Source organism: Carassius auratus, chromosome 34 (genome assembly GCF_003368295.1).
Source record: "Carassius auratus strain Wakin chromosome 34, ASM336829v1, whole genome shotgun sequence".
NCBI lineage: Eukaryota > Metazoa > Chordata > Actinopteri > Cypriniformes > Cyprinidae > Carassius > Carassius auratus.
The window spans coordinates 22,457,325-22,476,133 of NC_039276.1; the positions used below are offsets into that span (position 1 = coordinate 22,457,325).

Genomic DNA, 18,809 nt, shown 5'->3' on the forward strand with positions numbered 1-18,809 from the left:
TCGCGATAAAATAATTCTCTACTGACCCCTAGAGTGAAAGCACACTGACATCTCGCGAGTGATGAGTTCTGCTTTGCAGAAAATTGAAACCTAGTTTATATCCGATTTAACAATTGGCTTTTTAATGTAATTCATGATCCTTATGCATAAGCAAAATATGTTTCACTGTAGTTCTCTTCATAAGGCTGCAAACATATTTAGCGTCTTTTGTTATGTGTTAGTAAACCATGAAAACAGTGCAAGTGATATTGTGTGGAAGAAAATAAACAGACAACACAAAAATGTTAAACTGTGATCTAAATTTATTTAATGCAATTTACAAAAGCAATAGAGGTTTTAATTGGCTTTAAACCAACTGATAAAAATGTCCAGTCATACTATTGGCCAGAAGATTTAACCCCTGAAGACATCTGAAAGGACCCTTACAGTCTACAGACCCTCATAACATCTCTAATCTGATGAACAGACAGTGCTGTCAGCTTCTTGATCTCCATGGTGAGCTTCAGCTTGATATAAAGAGTTAAACCATTTTTAATTGTTGCATGATTTGTTTTAAAAGAGTGGATTTAACATTCATACATTTTCCTCTCACAGAGACCAACAGCAGACATTTAGGTAGCAACAGCACTGTTTAGTAGTCACAGCTGTACTAAATGTGTGTCCATAACCAGCAGATTTTCACATGGCGAACAAGATCAAGAAAGCAACCATCAAACAGAAGAGCCCCATGGCTTCAGACAGAGCGAAGCCCAGGATGGCGTAAGAGAAGAGCTGCTGCTTTAGAGATGGGTTCCTGCAAAATAACACACAACCATCTTACTAAATCTTGCTTACATGAACAGATGTTTGCAAACATCTTGACAATATTAAAAACAATTGCTTTGAAGTGCATAAATGCTTTCATAAACCAACTAGCTAGTGGTGAAATAGGTAGCAACTGATATACAATACAGTTCAAAGAGTCTGGGTTAGTAAGTTTTTTTAAGGAAAAAGGTAAATTCACACATACATTTTTCATATATATATATATATATATATATATATATATATATATATATATATAAATAAAAAATAATAATAATATATTTGTGTGTGTGTATATATAAAATACACACTTTTATTCAACTAAGATGCATTTAATTGACCAAACGTAACAGCAAATACTTTCACACTGCTGCAGAAAATTTCTATTTCAAATAATTACTGTTCTTTTGAACTTTCTATTCATAACAGAATCCTGAAAAAACAAAAATCAGTTTCCAGCACAACAATTTTAAATATCTATGGTTTCTTAAGCAGTAAATCAACATATCAGAATGATTTCTGAAGGATCATGTGACAATGAAGACTGGAGTAATGATGCTGAAAATACAGGATACATTTTAAATAATATTTTAAATGGAATTTCTTCACTATATATTACAGTTTTTACTGTATTTTTGATCAAATGGAGTGAACATAAGAGACTTCTCTTAAAAAAAAAACACCCAAATGTTTCATGGTAGTGTATAATGTCACAAATCATGTGATGTGTATATATAATGATGTGAAATAAATAGATAACACATCATAATATGAAATGTTGCTGTGCTTTACCTGGCATATCCAATGATAAGGCTCCCGAACACGGTTCCGATCCCAGCACCGGATCCAGCTACTCCCACAGTGGCAGCTCCCGCTCCGATGAACTTGGCAGCAGTGTCAATGTCACGGCTCACAGCGCTGGTCTGGAGACTCCTGAGGGTCACCTGAGGCAGGACAGCAGCACTGACCTACAGCAGGAAGAGAGGACTAACTCAACCTCTACACCACACCTGCTGTCCCACAACAGCAACAGCCAGAGCTCAGACACTTCTGATCAGAGGAACTAAATACAGTTCACCAGGAGTAGGGAAGCACTGCAATTACTTTAAACACCTTAAAGAGACAGGAATGAGAGTTCTGACATCATATCATAACAAACCTTTAAGACTGGTTAACCTTTGAAACTAATATTTTTCATAAAACCTGAGAAGTATCTGTCCCTCCAGTGAAAATCCAGATAATTAAAAAAAGGGTCATAAAGGCATTGTAAAGTTAACTTATATTAATAGTGCAATTTCATTGAAGTCTTATGAAGAGATACAAACGCTTTATATGATGAACAGGTTTGATTTTGTCTCAACAAAAGTGTCTGCAGGCTTAGAATAACATGAGTGTGGACAAATAATGTCTTCATTAAGTGAACTACCCCTAACATGCATGCTGTGGATCAGACAAACTATTTCAAAGAATCAAGTAAATCATGTTACGGTTTATCTTTTGTAACACGTACAATAATTTGTACGTTAACATCATCTACAAGGATTGACCTTTAAAGCTGCACTGAAACTGAAGATTCAGATCTTCAACCTGTTGATCTCATTAAAGTCCATTATATGGAGAAAAATCCTGAAATATTTTCCCACATTGTTTTTGACTGAAGCGAGAAAGACATGAACGTCTTGATGAAATGAGGGCGAGTAAATGATCAAGACATTTTTATTATGGAAGTGAACTAATCCTTTAAGAGTTTCAACAGAGAGAGAGAGAGAGAGAGAGATACAGCGGGTTTGGCGGTCACCTCTGGTTTGACCTCTGGTCTGGAAAGCACAGCGGAAGAAACTGGCCTGTACAGGGACCTGGAGGCCGCACGCACCTAAAACACACAGTGTAGAAAATACATTTACATTTATCAGACGCCTTTATCCAAAGCAAATTACAGTGCATTCAGGCACAGAGCCACATGAACACTAGTTCCTGTGTGGAACAGTAGATAACAGTCTTATGAAAAACATGAGTTCTGGAAAAAGCAGTATGTGCTTAAGTTACGGCTCAAGGTCTGCCACAGGACTAATGCATGCAACGCTGATTTAAGACAACATTTTTATAAAAGTCTTCAGCTGCTTTAGAGCTCATCAACATGATAGTGTTAACCAACAAGTGCATACTACACAGATGTCAACACCAACACACTGCCTGTTAAACTAAGCTGATAACGTAAATGTGGCAGGTTCAGATCCTTGATTAAGACTAACTCGAAAACTAAAGCCAATCTATGTGAGGCGGCTGACACACAGCAGGACAGGAAGTGGTTTTATGCCCTTCCGATAAAGAAAGAGCAGGATGGTTACACATGCTGCGGAGAATATGAGCGTTATTAACCAGCACAGCGCTTGATCTAAGCCTGCTAGCCGTCCTGCCAACTCACAACTTCCAAAGCGAAGCACAAGGTCAAAGGTCAAGTGTGTGACACATGACGTTAACCCGTTCAAACGCGTCTACGAATGAATGAATGAATGAATGAATGAATGAATGAATGAGTGAGTGAGTGAGTTACTGTGTCCTCTGAAGCGCGCTTCACTCACCAGGGCGCGCGTGGAGGAGAAATTCGCACAGCTGAGCATCTTCAGAGCCGAGGGACTTTAGGTTTCTGCAAATACAAAATATTAGGTCAGAGAAAACTTTTAGAAATAAGGCTGTGGTAGGCAGCGGATGAGTCTCCTAATGTTATCCCGATGAACCCCGCGGCTCTGAGTCAATGCACAGCGAGGATGATTGTAGATGATTTGTTTAATGAGAAGGATACTCTACTCACCGAAGACAGAGGTCGAAGCGCCGGCTGTTCTGCGCCTGCGCACAACCCACGCTGCGCAAGGACCCGGATAAATGCGTGACGTCGAAGCAAGGCCGCTGCTTTAGTGCTTTATTGGAAAGACCTCAGAGACAGAATGAATTCAAAAAAGCCACAGACATCCCCAATACTATTTAAACACGCCAGTATTATATTAATGTATGAACTATAATTGTTTTTGTATAAAAATGGACAGCTGCCTTAGAGCTTTTCAGATTTAAAGATGAAATATTTTTGTATTTGTTTATTTACTTTTAAAACGTATCTAGCTTAAATTTATATATTAATTATTGCTGGAATTTAAATACACGACATAAAACATATTAAATTACAAGTTGGCACGCAAAATAAAAAATAAATAAAAACAAATAAAAAAATAAGTGTTGTTTTTGAAGATCATCAAAAAATGTTTGTGCTGCATGTAAATCTGGATTGCATTACAAAAACTATACAGAACTTGACTGCCTGATAAAACAACTGCTCCCTTTTATGAAAGTCCATTTTTGCCATAAGACAAAAAAAACATGCTTCTGTAAATCCTAATTGTTATATAGACCTATTATTAATTATATTAATAATTATGATATAAAAGAAAAAAATATATACTCAAAATGATAATTAAGACATATACCACATTATAATAAGCCATAATTATGAAAAAAAAAGAAAAAGAAAAAAAAAATCAGCCTTTAAAAGATAATCAGATTTTGACAGCTGACAGCTCACACCAATATTAGTATTTTGTGTTGCTATGGTAACTATTTATTGTTAGTTCATGTTAAATCAATGAAACAATATTCAGATATAACTTTTTTATAATGTAGTAAATGTTGACAGTAATAATAATTTATAATTAATATATATATATATATATATATATATATATATATATATATATATATATATAATTATTATTATTATGAAAGTTTGAAACTTCTGTTCTAGGGTTAAAGCGCAAAAAAAGAAAAAAAGAAATCTAAATTAGGATGTTAATTCTGTTAGTAAAATAGCTTGACAAACTATTTAATATCTCATGTTCGAAACATACTAGCAAATGACAGAGCATTAAAATGGCACTATATTATGTATTGTTGTTGTGTAGAATGGGATGATTGTCCAGAAAAGGTTCCCTGTCCAGCAGAGGGGGTCAGAGAGCCTCCCATGTGTCCTGAACCCCGCTGCTCCACAGTGAATCTGTATCTGTAGAATACCAGGATAACAGACATTTACCAGAACAAGCAGTAAACACCAGAGTACACTGATGTGTGCCACAAGCAATGCTCTCAATCTGACCTTATATCTCCCCTGAACCATTAAACGTGGTTTAATCTATCTTTTTCACTCTCTCTCTCTCAAAGAAAAAAATATGCAAGGGGCAATGCCCTTTCAAAAGGTATGTATTTTTAAGGTACTTAAAGGAGATGTACCTTTCAGCTTTTGTATCCAGTGACAGCTTCACACCTTTTGTTTTCTAAGATTGTTGACTCAGTAGTTCATCAAACTGCCAAGGGTTAAGATATTTTTTATTAGACAAGATAAAAACTAGTTACATTTTATTTTAAGGTGTCCTTGTTACAGTGTAATTATGCATATAAGCATAGTTATATTAATTAGCTACATGTGCTTATATGGTTAGGGTTTGACTTAGGGTTACTTACATGTAATTATTGTCCATCATTCATTGTTATTATAATAGTAAGTACATGTAACATGTAACAAGGACACAAAAGTGTTTCCTAAAAAAACCAAATGCAAAATAAATGCTTATATATATATATATATATATATATATATATATATATATATATATATATATATATATATATATATATATATATATATATATATATATATGTATATATGTATATGTATATATAATTACTACATTTGAAAAAAAATGTAACATCCAAAATTGTAACATGCACATAAATACATTCATAAACATGAGCATTTAAAAAAAATAGGACAATGGCCGAAATAATCTTTATATATATATATATATATATATATATATATATATATATATATATATATATATATATATATATATATATATATATATATATATATATATATTATACTATTTTTTTATACACAGTGATTTGGTTTCATGTGTGTGCCTTCTACATTTTATTTTCATTATTTAATGTATTTAATATTTTTAAATATATGTTTTTTCAAATAAACATATTAAACAAGGAATACAGCCAAAATGAGCAGAAAAGTGCTTTTATGAGGACGCCTTTAAAACAGATTATTCTCCAGGGAGCAATCTATGGATGTTTAATGGTCAGACTTGCAGTTAGTCACTCTCTCTCAAAGTCAGTACGATCAGGTTTATCCTCTGTTTACCCTTTTGATCACTTTCTCTAGTCTTTATTCCAGTTCTTTATGGTCCTCTCAGCACTCCTGCAGCTCATTCTCATGCTCAACTGTCTGTTTTCTTCTTTACTACACATCCCTTCCCCCTTCAGTGAGCTGAACATCTTGAGAGGGTGTATTTGCATGCGGCCCTCATCAGACAGCACATACTCTCACACACACGGGCGGCTGATAAAAGGCATTGACCCCCTTAACCTTTATGAATTACAATTTGTGCCAGCAGCACATCCTGTCAGAGGAGTGGGCACCTATGGAGCTGTGTGTGTGTGTGTGTGTTGTGCAGTTGTTAGAGAGAAAAAAGCCTCGTGCAGGTTCTGGTCAACACCTTTGACAAGCTGTGAGAGGCGTTTAGCACGCTGACAGCACCAGCAACTGAGAGAAACAAACTCTCTCTCTCTCCCTCTCTCTCTCTCTCTCACACACACACACACACACACACACACACACACACTAATGTGTGTGCTACATCAATACATAAAGACAGGCCTTGGACATGCAGAAATATTTAATAAATTTATTGATGTTAATTATGGTTAGTCTGTATAATGACAAAACAAAATAGGCTGTGGCATGTCCTTATTTAGACAGCTAAAGGTGTGTGTGTGTGTGTGCATGTTTATTACATGGTGGGGACCTCAAAAAGTTGATTTCACTGAAGCCAAGTTCAGACTGCACGATTTTCAAAGTAGTCGGGTCACTTTTTTTCACAGAATATTGTACTAGACATTAAACTGGAATCGAACTTGGAATTTTAAATTTTAAAGGAAAGCTAGGCTATGTTTGTATTTTATGGCACTGTCCGTGGTTCTGATGCTACCTGCGCCTTAACATTTCCATAATTTTTTCAGTATTTAAGTTAACCCCAAATCACTTTGTTATTAAGCACAATCCACACTAAACCATTGGGATTTGCTTATTTATTACATTTAGTTGACATTGAAAAGCAGCTATATATAAAACTAAAAAAAATGTCTTTGGCCAAACTTTTTCAGTGTCTGTGCACTTTTTCATATCATATATAATACAGTACACATACAGTATTGTTCAAAACAATAGCAGTACAATGTGACTAACCAGAATAATCCAGGTTTTTAGTATATTTGTTATTGCTACGTGGCAAACAAGTTACCAGTAGGTGCAGTAGATTCTCAGAAAACAAACAAGACCCAGCATTCATGATATGAACACTCGTAAGGCTGTGCAATTGGGCAATTAGTTGAAAGGGTACACCTAGGTTCCTAACAGATGACGAAGAATTGACAGAGCAACCATCAAGTCTCAGACAGTGTTCTAGGTTATTAAAAATGCATTATATATAATAATAGTTTTTAGGTCCTATAATTAACACCTCTGTTTTTTCAGAATTTAGCAGTAAGAAATTACTCGTCATCCAGTTTTTATATCGACTATGCATTCCATAGTTTTTCAAATTGGTGTGTTTCACCGGGCCACAAAGAAAGAGCTGAGTATCATCAGCATAACAGTGAAAGCTAACACCATGTTTTCAGATGATATCTCCCAAGGGTAACATATAAAGCGTGAAGAGTAGCGTCCCTAGTACTGAGCCTTGAGGTACTCCATACTGCATTTGTGATCGATACGATACATCTTCATTCACTGCTACGAACTGATGGCGGTCATATAAGTACGATTTAAACCATGCTAATGCACTTCCATTAATGCCAACAAAGTGTTCAAGTCTATGCAAAATAATGTTGTCGTCAATTGTGTCAAACACAGCACTAAGATCCAATAAAACTAATTGAGAGATACAACCACAATCAGATGATAAGAGCAGATAATTTGTAACTCTAAGGAGAGGAGTCTCAGTACTATGATACGGTCTAAATCCTGACTGGAAATCCTCACATATACCATTTTCCCTAAGAAGGAATATAATTGTGAGGATACCACCTTTTCTAGTATCTTGGACAGGAAAGGGAGATTCGAGATTGGTCTATAATTAACTAGTTCTTTGGGGTCAAGTTGTGTTTTTTTTTTTTTGATGAGAGGCTTAATAACAGCCAGTTTGAAGGTTTGGGGGACACATCATAATGACAATGAGGAATTAATAATAGTAAGAAGAGGATCTATGACTTCTGGAAGCACCTCTTTTAGGAGCTTAGATGGTATAGGGTCTAACATACATGTTATTGGTTTAGATGATTTAACAAGTTTATACAATTCTTCCTCTCCTATAGTAAGGCAAGGCAAGGCAAGTTTATTTATAGCACATTTCGTACACAATGGTAATTCAAAGTGCTTTACATAAAAGAAAGTAAAATAATCATGAAGAAAAATAATAACAAAAAACAAAACAAGCAATTTTAAAACTTTTAAAATGATATTTTTTTTAAAAAACAGTTAGAAAATGATTTTACATATAAAAAAATAATAATAAAATAAAACAGTGAAAATATAGTGCAATCAGTTCGGATATTGCACAGTGCTCATTCAATAAATGCACAGCCAAAAAGATGCGTTTTGAGTCTAGATTTAAATGTTACTAGTGTTTTGGCACATCTGATCTCTTCTGGAAGCTGATTCCAACTGCGGGCAGCATAGTAACTAAAGGCGGACTCCCCTTGTTTTGTGTGAACCCTTGGTATTTCTAACTGACTTGATCCTAGTGATCAGAGTCCTCTGTTAGGTTTATATTCAGTGAACATATCTGCAATATATTTTGGTCCTAGGTCATTTAGTGACTTATAAACGAGCAAAAGTACTTTAAAATAAATCCTAAATGTAATTGGAAGCCAGTGTAAGGACCTGAGGATTGGTGTGATATGCTTAGATTTTCTGGTTCTAGTCAGAATCCTGCCAGCAGCGTTCTGGATGAGCTGCAGCTGTCTAATGGTGTTTTTGGGAAGGCCAGTGAGGAGCCCATTACAATAGTCCACCCTGCTGGTGATAAAGGCATGAACAAGTTTCTCCAAGTCTTGACTGGAAACAAAACATCTAATTCTTGCAATGTTTTCTAAATGATAGTATGCTGATTTAGTTACTGCTTTGACATGACTACTGAAACTAAGGTCTGTCTCCAGAATCACACCAAGATTCCTTACTTGATTTTTAGTTGTTTGACCTCTAGAGTCAAGGTGTGCATTCACCTTGAACACTTCATCTTTGTTTCCAAAATGCAATGACTTCAGTTTTTTTTAGAAGAGAATTATTGGAACTGTTCCTCAGGGGGTCTATAGCGCAGTGTCTGATGCAATACTGTAGCTGACGGCTGAATGGTTGCAATTTTATCTCTAATAGTATCGATTTTACAAGTAAAGTAGTTCATAAAGTCATTACTGCTGTGATGTTGGGAAATGTCAACACTTGTTGAGGCTTTATTTTTCGTTAATTTAGCCACTGTATTGAACAAATACCTGGGGTTATTTTTTTTTCTTCTAAAAGAGAAGAAAAGTAATCGGATCTTTAATGCTTTTCTGTAGGATAGGTTACTTTCCCGCGAAGCACTACGAAATACCTCTAGTTTTGTTTTCCTCCAGATGGGCTCCATTTTTTGGGCTGCTCTCTTTAGGGTGCGAGTATGCTCATTATACCATGGTGTCATACCGCTTTCTTTAACCTTCCTTAAGTGTAAAGGAGCAACTGTATTTAAAATGCTAGAAAAGAGAGTATGTAGTTTCTGTTACATCATCAAGTTGTTCTGAGGTTTTGGATATGCTAAGGAATTCGGATACATCAGGAAGATAACTTAAAAAGCAGTCTTTTGTGGTAGAAGTGATGGTTCTTCCATACTTGTAACAAGAAGTAGAATTTACAATTTTGGCCATATGAAGTTTGCACAAAACTAAATAATGATCTGAGATATTATCACTTGGCTGAATAATTTCAACACTATCAACATCAATTCCATGTGACAGTATTAAATCTAGAGTATGATTTCGACAATGAGTAGGTCCTGAAACGTGTTGTCTAACCCCAATAGAGTTCAGAATGTCTATAAATGCTGATCCCAATGCATCTTTTTCATTATCAACATGGATATTAAAATCACCAACTATTAAAACTTTATCTGCAGCCAGAACTAACTCGGATGTAAAATCACCAAACTCTTTAATAAAGTCTGTATGGTGCCCTAGTGGCCTGTATACAGTAGCCAGTACAAACATAACAGGGGATTTATCATTAACATTTGTTTCTCTGGATAATGTTAAATGAAGCACCATTACTTCAAACGAGTTATACTTGAAGCCTGCCCTCTGAGAAATCCTGAAAACGTTATAAATTGAAGCAACACCTCCCCCTTTGCCTTTTAGACGCGGCTGATGTCTAAACAGTAATCTTGGTGGGTGGACTCATTTAAGATAATGTAATCATCAGGTTTTAGCCAGGTTTCTGTCAAACAGAGCACATCTAGATTATAATCAGTGATCATATTATTTACAAAAAGTGTTTTCGTAGAAAGGGATCTGATATTCAAAAAGCCAAGCTTTATCATTTGTTTATCCATATTGCATCTGTTTTTTATTTGTTGAACCTCAATTAAATTGTTAATCTTAACTTGGTTTGGACGTTTTTTGTATTTTCTAGTTCGGGGAACAGACACAGCCTCTATAGTGTGATATCTAGGTGAAAGAGTCTCTATGTGCTGAGGATAAGCTGACCTCTGTGACGAGAGACAGCTAGCAAATGATCGGTTTAGCCAGTCTGTCTGCTTCCTGACCTGGGCCCCAGTTAGTCAAATATAAACACTAAGACTATTTTCCATATTTCTAGAGAGAAGAATGGCGCCACCCCAGGAGGGATGAAGACCATCTCTTTTCAACAGGTCAGGTCTGCCCCAAAAGCTCGTCCAATTGTCTATGAAATGTATGTTATTCTGTGGGCACCACTTAGATATCCAGCCATTGAGTGATGTCAATCTGCTATGCATCTCGTCACCACGGTAAGCATGGAGGGGACCAGAGCATATTACAGTGTCTGACATCATGCTTGCAAGTTCTTTTTAGTGATCTCAGACTGGCAAAGTCGAACATCATTAGCGCCGGCATGAATAACAATTTTACTGTATTTACATTTAACATTAACGAGCACTTTTAAATTTGCCAAGATGTCAGGCGCTCTGGCTCCCGGTAAACATTTGACTATGGTGGCTGGTGTTTCTATATTCATGTTCCGTACAATAGAATCACCAATAACTAGAGCACTTTCATCAGGTTTCTCAGTGGGTGCATCACTGAGTGGGGAGAACCTGTTTAATGTTTTGATTGTAACAGGAGAGCGGTGTTTTGACCCATGACTACGCTTCCTCACTGTCACCCAGTTGCCCTGCTGCAGGGGCTCTGTTGCCGGAATCGAAAAATGTAGTGCACGGATTCATAAACATGATATAATACGGATAAACATGATACACGGATATAAAATAAAAGTGAACGATCAAAATTAATCTGATAAGATTGATCAAAAATATCAGAAATATGGTGTGAATTAAGTTATATTTTATCACTTTAAAAAACAGAGAGTGATAGTAAGACAAGGATTCTAGAGAAAAAAATAAAAACAGCTACACGGAACTATGATTAGCCTGTCTAACATCTGGCTAACTGTCTAACATCCGCAGCCATAGCAGGCCACCAGAAGTGCTGACGAATGGCAAACAACGTTCTCTGAAACCCTGGGTGACAGACCAACCTTGACATGTGACCCCACTGAAGGACCTCAGAGTACAGCGCAGGCAGCACCGGTAACCTGAATCGAGCGCCGGTGATGCGGCCTGCTCTCGGCAACCACCGGCACCCTCCCACCACTTGTACCCCTCCAACCAGTGACGCTAATCACTCAAGGCCAATCTCACCGCCAACAGTTCTCTGTTGCCAACGTCATAGTTACATTCTGCATGACTGAGATGATGAGAGAAGAATGCACACGGGTGCACCTTCCCGTCACGGAGGGAATGCTGAGATAGAACTGTGCCAGCCCCAACATCCGAAGCATCAACCTCGACAATGAACTGAGCCTCAGGATCTGGACCCAACAGAACAGGTGCAAAAGACAAAAGTGAAGTGAAGTGAAGTGAAAGTGACATTCAGCCAAGTATGGTGACCCATACTCAGAATTTGTGCTCTGCATTTAACCCATCCGAAATGCACACACACAGAGCAGTGAACACACACACACTGTGAGCACACACCCGGAGCAGTGGGCAGCCATTTATGCTGCGGCGCCCGGGGAGCAGTTGGGGGTTCAATGCCTTGCTCAAGGGCACCTAAGTCGTGGTATTGAAGGTGGAGATAGAGCTGTTCATGCACTACCGCCACCCACAATTCCGTCCGGCCCGAGACTCGAACTCACAACCCTTCGATTGGGAGTCCGACACTCTAACCATTAGGCCATGACTTCCCTAAAATGGGACTTTAAAATGTCAAAGGCTACCTGAGCCTGTCTAAAGAACACCTTGGTGGAGGTTAAAGCCGTGAGAGGTGCAGCGATCTGCCCAAAATTCTTGATGTATTGCTGGTAGAAGTTGATAAAACCCAGGAAACGCTGCAGAGCCTTACGAGAATCATGGACTGGCCACTGGGCGTCTGCTTCTATTTTAGCAGGATCTGGTCTAATCACCCTGGTACAGATGAAGTGGCCAAGGAATGTAATAGACTCAGCATGGAATTCACACATCTCCACCTTGACAAACAAGTGGTTCTCTAACAAACGCTGGAGGACCCGCCTGACGTGCTAGGTGTGTAATTGGAGAAAGGGGGAGAAAAATCAGGATATCATACAAATATACAAAGGCAAATTGATTAATCATGTCACCCAACATGCTATTGACGAGTCCCTGGAAAATGGCCAGAGCATTGGTAAGACCAAACGGAAGTACCAAATACTCGTAGTGTCCCGAAGGGATGTTAAACGGTGTCTTCCACTCACCCCCCTCCCAAATGCACACCAGATGGTAGACGTTACAGAGGTCTAACTTGGTGAAGACCTGAGCTCTCTGCAACAATTCAACAGCAGAAGAAATTAAAGGTAGGGGGTCCATATTCTTTATCGTAATGTCATTCAAACCTCGGTAATCAATACAAGGGCATAGGGAGCAGTCTTCCTTCTGAACAAATAAAAACCCTGCACCTGCAGGAGAGGAGGAATGGCGAATGAGTCCAGCCTGAAGTGAGTCACGCATATACTTGTCTATGGCCTCTCTTTCAGGATGCGAAAGGGAATATAAATGACCCTTAGGCAGAGGAGTGCACGGGAAAAGGTCAGTGGCACAGTCGAAAGGACGATGCTTAGGTAGCGAGGTGGCCCGGGTCTTACTGAAGAACCTACTCTCGAAGATCATAGTACTCCGCCGGGACACCAGTCAGGTCAGAGGAATCCACTTGTGAAATACAAGACACAGAGACCGGAGGAAAAGCAGCACCCAAACATAACACGTGACAAGACTGACTACAGGCTAAAACAGAATTACTGACCCCTCAATGTGTGGGTTGTGCTTATGCAAACACGGATGTCCCAGTAAAAGTGGGGCCTTCGGGGAGTCAATAATAAACAGTTCTATCTGCTTACCAGAAATTTAAAGGCTCACACTGGGTGTTACATGAGTGATGGTGGTAAGGGACTGCCCGCATATGACCATGCCGTAATGAGTTTAGCCAAGGGAATAATCGGAGTGTTCCATCTGTATGCAGATGCAGAACTGAGGAAATTCCCCCCAGCCCCCGAATCCAGAAGGGCGAGACCAGTGTGTGAACCCCCCAGAAAGGAAAGCTGAAAAGGCAGCTGAGTGCGTGCTGCTGGATAGCTTGAACAGTGAAAGGTGCCCACAAGGACTCCCCGCCTCACTGATGGGCCTTATGTTCTGGGCTCTGTAGTATGTTCTGTAGGGTCCAGCAAAGATGTTCCAACTTGCTTCAGAGAAGTTGACCGATGCTTTCAAAACCTATTGAAATAAATCAATGTCATTGTTAAAACCAACACATCAACACATCATGTTCATTTTGAGGCAAATAAAACTTGCCATTATGCCATTAAATATGTTCAGGTGATTACACATGATTTTCCACTTGTCTGAATTGTTATTAAATTACAGTAGATGTACACTCATTTACCAAGTTGTTTTGTAAAGTTGTGAGCCTTCTTTGGAAGTTTGGAACTGGAAGGTGTCTCTATAAAGAAACCCATTGTAACGCCACGCCAGCAGAGGGAGCCCTCTCCCGAGTACTGACTGTGATCCGCTCCCTCTGCTTCACCTGTACTTCCTGTTTGTGCTATATGTAAGCATGGCCACCACCACTGTCACGTTGCGAAGTAATGCCAGCCTGTCTGCCTTACCGAGCGTTTTTCCCATTGCCATAGCTTGCCTTCTTGTGTATGAAATTTGCCTGGTTTACCCGTCTCTGTGTTTGGATTTGCCCACTGTCTTGTTGTTTGGATTGGACTACCTATCTGTGTATGATTCTCTGCCTTCTACGATTACGATTCTCTGCCTACTGTTTGGATATGTCTGCTGTGGATGTTAATAAACTGCACATGGATTCTAATGCCGCCTCCGCGTCCTTACATAAAACTTCGCCACCGAAGAATCCAGCAGAGGTAACAGATTTACAGGCCGCGTTGGCTTATCAGAGCAACGTTCTCATGGAGTACCGTGACCAACTGGCTAAAGCTCAAGTGGCTAACGACTATCTCACACAGTATCTACGATCGCTACCACCACCCAAGCCCGCAAATGTACTTTTTGCTCTTCCTGATAAATTCAATGGTTCTGCAGAACAATGCAAGGGTTTTATTCGGCAAGTTGAAATCTTTTTCATGTATCAAGAGGATAGCTTTGACTCAGATGAGAAGAAGTGTGCATTCCTCATGTCATTGCTAACGGGCAAAGCGATCGAGTGGGCCGCAGCAGTTTGGGAAACCGACCGTATGTTACAAACATCTTTTCTCTATTTCATAAAACAACTTAGGGATGTATTTGAATACCCAGCGGGGGGCAAGGATGTTTCCACTAGGCTGATACAACTCACTCAAGGCCACAAATCGGCCGCCGACCACGCTATTGAGTTCAGAACAATCGCTGCTCAGAGTGGATGGAATGACGTTGCACTTAAGGCCATGTTTCGTCGCAGCTTAAGTCTGGAGCTACAGGCAGAGCTCGCTTGCAAAGGTGAGGATCATTCCTTTTCTGAGTACGTCACGTTGGCTTTCAGGATTGATAACCTCATCCGCACTCACCGCCCTCAATCCAAGTCTACGAATGTCATGCCTATCTCGCTAACTACACAGATGTTTGAATCATGTCCTGTTAATGATCCTGTCAAATCTGAGCCCATGCAACTAGGAGTTACCAGGCTGTCATCTGAAGAGAGATCCAGACGATTCATCCAGAAATTATGTTTCTGCTGCGGTAGTGCAACTCACCACAACGCATGTGTCCACTCAAAGCCCGGAGGGACTACACAGAGAACGGTCGGGTGGGTGAGTGTTTCCAAGCACAATATTAAAAATCTCACTACCATGGTTAAGATAACTCCTGGAAACAACTCGTTTGAGTTCTCGGCGCTGATTGACTCTGGCTCGGCACTAAACCTCATTCATCGGGACCTTGTTAATACATACCACATCCCCGTCCTACCATGTGACCCACCTATTGAAGTAAAAGCAGTGAACAATAAACCCATTGGAAGCGGTATCACCCAACAAACACACCCTGTGAAGATGCAGATAGGCCTATTTCACCAGGAGACTATTACATTCTACGTCATCGATTCACCATGCCACGAAATCATACTTGGTTACCCCTGGTTATCTGTTCATGACCCAGCCATCTCCTGCCAGAGTGGCGAGATCAAACGTTGGTCACAATTCTGCTATTCTACATGTCTAAATAATGTCCTCTCTAAACCTTGTCTCACTACCAGTATTGAAAGTCCAGAGAGTAAACATGTCACCATACCACCCCATTATCAGGATCTTCAAGAGGTCTTCAGCAAAACCAGGGCCACTCAACTACCACCTCATCGTCATTGGGACTGCGCCATAGAATTGTTACCCAACGCCATGCCACCCAAAAGTAAGGTCTATCCACTGTCACTTCTGGAAAATCAAGCCATAGACGCATATATTGAGGAAGCTCTCAGCTCTGGGTTCATCCGTCCATCCACTTCCCCAGTTGCAGCTGGATTCTTCTTCGTGGAGAAAAAGGATGGAGGACTACGCCCCTGCATTGATTATAGAGGTTTGAACAATGTTACCGTCAAGTTTCGCTATCCACTGCCATTAGTCCCTGCAGCACTAGAGCAACTCAGAGAAGCCAAGATCTACACTAAATTAGATCTAAGAAGTGCCTATAACCTTATCAGGATCCGGGAGGGTGATGAATGGAAGACTGCATTTCTGACCACTGGGGGGCACTATGAATATCAGGTTAAGCCGTATGGACTAGCAAATGCACCAGTGGTATTCCAGTCTTTCATGAATGAAATTTTCAGGGACCTCTTGAATAAATTTGTGATTGTCTACATTGACGATATCCTAATCTACTCCAAGTCTGAAGAAGAACACAAAGGTCATGTCAGAACAGTACTTACCAGATTATTAGAGAATCAGCTCTATGTAAAGGCAGAGAAATGTGAATTCCATGTGCCAAGAACCTGCTTCTTAGGCTATAACGTCAACCATCAGGGAGTGGAGGTGGATCAGTCTAAGATCAAGGCAGTCACTGAATGGCCACAACCCACCACCGTGAAGGAACTGCAACGCTTTCTAGGATTCGCAAACTTCTACCGACATTTCATAAGGAACTACAGTATTACAGCCACACCTATGACATCATTATTGAATGGGAAGCCATCCAAGTTAAAATGGAATGATCAAGCTACACAGGCATTCACTAACCTCAAGAACAGCTTTTCCACGGCGCCTATCCTGAAGCACCCTGACCCCGAATTACCATTTATACTGGAAGTTGATGCCTCCGATTGTGGGATCGGTGCAGTGCTCTCTCAACGCCACGGACAACCGGGCAAGCTCTTCCCTTGTGGTAACTTTTCCAGAAAACTCATGGATGTTGAACGAAACTATGATGTCGGAAACAAGGAGCTACTGGCTATGAAGGCAGCCATTGAAGAATGGAGGCACTGGTTGGAGGGTTCCGCTCACCCCTTCCAGGTAATCACTGATCATAAGAACCTTGAATACATCAAGAGTGCTAAAAGATTAAATCCTCGCCAGGCTCGCTGGTCCTTGTTTTTTACCAGGTTCCAATTCGCAGTGACGTACTGCCCTGGCAGTAAGAATAGTAAGGCTGATGCCCTGTTCAGAAGGCATGACCACCCATTGACCAATCATCAACCCGAATCTATCCTGCTACCGTCCATCATCATAGCCCCAATCACATGGGACATAATGGAGGAGATTCAGAGGGAACTACACAACGAACCTACGCCTCAAGGCTGTCCTGCTAATCGTCACTATGTTCCATCCAGGATTCGACCAAGAGTCTTGCAGTGGGTCCATTCTTCATTATGTTCCGGACACCCAGGTATCTCTCGCACACTACATCTCACGCAGAATTCTTTCTGGTGGCCATCTATGGTCAAGGATGTAGCAAATTATGTTAAGTCATATCCTGTGTGTGCACAGTCAAAAACCCCCAAGGAACTCCCTTCAGGTTTACTGCAACCCTTACCCATACCACAGAGACCTTGGTCACACTTATCTGTTGACTTTGTCACTGATCTTCCCCCATCTGAAGGTTTCACTGCTATCCTCGTAATTATTGACCGCTTCTCTAAGGCATGTAGACTCATACCGCTGAAAGGTCTTCCCACAGCCATGGATACAGCCCAAGCAATGTTCCACCATGTCTTCAGGATTTACGGCATCCCCAAGGATATTGTCTCAGACTGTGGAACACAATTCACGTCACAGGTATGGAAAGCTTTCTGTAAACAGCTGGATATCAATGTTAGTCTAACTTCAGGTTACCACCCTCAATCGAATGGACAAGTGGAGAGATTGAATCAGGAGCTCGGCAGATACCTAAGATCCTACTGTGGACGTGAGCAGCATCGGTCGTCTGAGTTCCTTCCATGGGCAGAGTACGCTCAAAACTCTTTGAGACATTCATCCACAGGCCTTACTCCATTCCAGTGCATGCTAGGATACCAACCCCCCATGTTCCCGTGGTCTGGAGAACCGTCACTCGTACCTGCAGTTGACGTCGACCACATCCCCCCTATCAACCGGGACAAAGGGTCTGGCTCTCCACTCAGGACCTCAAGTTGCGGCTGCCCAGCAAGAAACTCAGCCCACGGTACGTAGGCCCATTTAAAATCCTGAGACAGATAAATGCGGTCACTTATGAATTGGAGCTGCCTGTTAACTACCGTATCTCTCCCTCCTTCCATGTTTCCCTCGTGAAACCGTTCCACCCAAATACTGACCCCAACGTCGAGAACCGGGAGCCACCTCCACCGCTGGACATTGATGGAACTCCGGCTTATGCGGTAAAGGAGTTGTTGGACTCCAGACGAAGAGGGGGTCAGCTTCAATACTTGGTGGACTGGGAGGGATACGGTCCAGAGGAGAGATCTTGGGTAGCCGCCCACGACATACTGGATCCCTCGTAAATTCAGGAATTTCATCGAGCCAGACCCGATCGTCCAGCACCACGACCACGGGGACGTCCTCGTAGAGCGCCAGGAGGCGCTCGTAGGGTGGGGGGGGGATTCTGTAATGCCACGCCAGCAGAGGGAGCCCTCTCCTGAGTACTGACTGTGATCTGCTCCCTCTGCTTCACCTGTACTTCCTGTTTGTG

At 40.4% G+C, this 18,809-nt stretch overlaps 1 protein-coding gene across 1 annotated transcript; it reads right to left on the reverse strand.

Moving 5' to 3' along the window:
* Positions 1 to 281: 281 nt before the first annotated feature.
* Positions 282 to 3,708, reverse strand: LOC113053546 (ATP synthase F(0) complex subunit C3, mitochondrial-like). The gene is made up of 5 exons (XM_026218669.1): positions 3,617 to 3,708; positions 3,387 to 3,451; positions 2,603 to 2,677; positions 1,597 to 1,772; positions 282 to 793 (listed from the first exon to the last, which is right to left on the reverse strand). Exons 2-5 carry the CDS (start codon positions 3,423 to 3,425, stop codon positions 679 to 681), a joined length of 405 nt encoding a protein of 134 aa, XP_026074454.1. The 5' UTR covers positions 3,426 to 3,451; positions 3,617 to 3,708; the 3' UTR covers positions 282 to 678.
* Between the last annotated feature and the right edge of the window lie 15,101 nt (positions 3,709 to 18,809).

Coding starts and splice junctions, on each gene's coding strand:
- LOC113053546 (XM_026218669.1), bottom strand. CDS start 3,425: ATGCTCAGCTGTGCGAATTTCTCCTCCACGCGCGCCCTG. Junction 2,678..3,386: donor TCTCCTCCACGCGCGCCCTG/GTGAGTGAAGCG, acceptor TGTGTGTTTTAG/GTGCGTGCGGCCTCCAGGTC. Junction 1,773..2,602: donor GACCAGAGGTCAAACCAGAG/GTGACCGCCAAA, acceptor TTCCTGCTGTAG/GTCAGTGCTGCTGTCCTGCC.